The sequence below is a fragment of the Nematostella vectensis genome, chromosome 1, assembly GCF_932526225.1.
Source record: "Nematostella vectensis chromosome 1, jaNemVect1.1, whole genome shotgun sequence".
Lineage (NCBI taxonomy): Eukaryota > Metazoa > Cnidaria > Anthozoa > Actiniaria > Edwardsiidae > Nematostella > Nematostella vectensis.
The window spans coordinates 11711414-11714392 of NC_064034.1; the positions used below are offsets into that span (position 1 = coordinate 11711414).

The window sequence follows — 2979 nt, forward strand, 5'->3', positions numbered from 1 at the left end:
ACAAGACAATACAGTTAACATTTGAGGCCTCGTACTCAGTTTGCATTTGGTTATTTTTTTCTCCTTGATTTTTATTTATTTTTATTTCTCGCATTATCAGTTTATTTTTCCCCTTTTCAATCAAACACTACAAAACTATTTTTTTTTCGGATGGTGTTTGTGGTGGCAACAATAATGAAACGGGGGTATTTTTTATTCTTTTTATGTTTTGTGAGTCAAAACCATTCTCGCTTCGGTAAGGTTCCATCATTTGACTGTATTACCACATTCTATTCATTCTTTTATTTTCGCTTATTTGTTTTGCTATTGTATAGCAGTAATTTACAATAATACATTCATTCATTAGCTATTTATTGCTTTTTATTAAAGCATGTATACCGCGCCGCCGTAAGCCTTTATTCTAGCAAACTATCTTCTTTCATTATGATTATCTCTGCATGATTCTAAAATAACTGTATCCTCCAGATGATTTTTCGTTTATATTTACGCCTTATGACACTAAAATATTACAAAAGCATTAAAGATAAAAAGCTGCGAAGTCTAAAGAAAAATCGTACAATGTACTTAATTTTAAGTTTAGTGTTGTGAAAAGGTAAATAAGAAGAGCTAATAAGCTTCTGATATTAAAAAATGTGAACTTTGATGTCTAATATGTGTGCATGCTTTTATATACATTTTACACTTCACTGCTTAAAAATACATTTAGTTTTGATTTTCGTGAACATTTGCGATGTGTGACTTCAGGTCACACCTTCTCGAGAATGATACTTTACAGTATTTACATCTGTACGGGGAATTATCCGTATGTACATGCATATGAAACTTTAAATTGGACAGTTTGTTAAACGCTTTCTCACAGAGAGCGCACTTATACGGTTTTTCGCCAGTGTGAATAAGACTGTGGTTTCGGAGATTGCCTTTTTGGTGGAACCCCTTTCCGCATACCTCGCAGATATACTCTTTTACCTCACTGTGCGTGCGAATGTGAGTTTTGAGCGTGGATGACCTGTTAAATGCCTTGTTGCAAATGTGGCACTTGTGGGGCCTGTCTGTGGTGTGGATGATCTTGTGTCTACAAAGGGTACTCGAGAGTCGGAACCCTTTTCCACAGACGCCGCACACGAAGGGACGAGTGCCTGTATGAGATGGCATCTTCATATGAATCGCCAGGGTATATTTGGTCTTAAAGTTCTTCCCGCATTGCTTGCACTTCAAGGGATGCTTCAATTCGCTGTCGTCGACTTTCAGAATGTCTGCATTCAACGGGTACACTTCGTCTTTTGGTGGCCATCCGTGGTTTGCAAAAGACGTGGGCAAGGGTAATTCAGTCTGGCAATAGTAGAGCGGAAATGCTTCTTCTTGGTAGCACCGTTGGATAACAGTCGTATTTGGAAGACCGAGCGGGTAGTAGAGTGGATTTTGTCTGAGATCGTATTGGTTGAAGCGCTGATTTTCGAAGGTCGGGCCGTATTTTATGAATGCGCTGGGATGGTGTTCTTTTTGGAAGTGGATTCTCGTGGCGTCTTCTCCATAGACTCCTCTCTCAAACTCCCTGTCTTTTTCCAAAACTGCGTCCTTTTCGAAAACTAAAACAGCAACAAACAAAAGACGGTTACATTCAAATTCATATTGCCTTTTGTGGACCATAAGCAACTTTTAAATCTTTGAAAAGATTATCTTTTGGGGGCGTAAGTTACATTGCTTTCTTCAGAAAAGAGAAAGTGTCTATTGGAACACGCCTTTTTGTTAAACTCCAAAGTCGTGCACTATTTTCGAATTCTTATTCTGCGAGCATGTAAACTAATCGATACAACAGGTACTCTAGCAAGTACATAAAGAAAACTAATTGTACACTTTCTATCATTAACAACCTACATTTGCACCTCTAGACTTTGTGGTTGTTCCAACATTATTAGAGTCTCCAATGAAAGAGTGCAGAACGACATAAAAATAAAAATACAAATAAATACCTATAAACTTCTCTTTCCGAGTGCGTTGTCCCTTACAGGTACCAACTTGATGAAAATTCCGTTTGAGAAGGAAGGACTTAGGCATTTTCTTGGCTTGAAATTCTTTCAAAGTCTAAATGGTTTTCGAGGCTCGGACTGTAGCTTTTGCACGGTTCGAGTCGTCAACTGACTCTGGGCGTTCTGCAGCGCGTTTAAAAAGGCGACGTCTGCTGGGTTTGTACTCGACTGTGCTTTGCTGAGTGGCGGATTGACACTTAATAGAGCCGAGTAGGGCGTACTGAATACACACGTGCGACCGTGGATTGAGCTGTGTTGTTTGCACTCCACACACGCGTCTTGCTTTTGTAGCCCACTAGAATACAGCACAGGACACGACCCGATGGGTATTCAAACGCCATTCATTCAACACAAACAACAAGTGGCTGTGTTATTGTTTCTCAATTGAAAGCCTGAGTGGTCTTACAATGGGCATTGTCTATTACACCTGTAATACCATAATATGCTCTAATTGGACGTTAACTTAGCAATTTTCTATTAACAGATCGACGGTGTAATCGTTAGAATGCAACCTTGAGGTTTCATTTTAATCTCGTGTCGAGGGATTGTGTATGCCTTTTTCCCGAAAAAAACGACAAGAGTAAAATTTTACACGCCGGACATCTGTGATTCAAGGTAGTTCGGTAAAAAAACAGCTGTCAAGTATGTGATGTTTTGATTTCAACTAACCCTAAAGTACGTGTTAATGCTCATCAAATTGTGGCTTGTACATCAATCAATAAATTCACCTTCGGAATGCTTACGTACAAAGTCTCGTTTTCACGCTCTATTTGGAGACCGTCTAGCTTTGTTTACATGGAAATAAAAGGCTAAACGACGATTTTATCTCCCTTGACATTCGAGTGTTAACCAATTGATGTTTTGTTTAATAAAGCCTCAATAAGAGAACACTGATGAATAGACGTCGTTGTTACGGTATAGTGTGTCGGAAGAACTAATTTGTGCCAATTTG

At 38.8% G+C, this 2979-nt stretch overlaps 1 protein-coding gene across 1 annotated transcript; it reads right to left on the reverse strand.

The window, feature by feature from the left end:
- Positions 1-259: 259 nt before the first annotated feature.
- On the reverse strand, positions 260-2378 carry LOC5517446 (fez family zinc finger protein 2). The gene is made up of 2 exons (XM_032361814.2): positions 1971-2378; positions 260-1586 (listed from the first exon to the last, which is right to left on the reverse strand). The coding sequence occupies exons 1-2, from the start codon at positions 2053-2055 to the stop codon at positions 703-705; spliced, it is 969 nt and encodes a 322-aa protein (XP_032217705.1). The 5' UTR covers positions 2056-2378; the 3' UTR covers positions 260-702.
- Between the last annotated feature and the right edge of the window lie 601 nt (positions 2379-2979).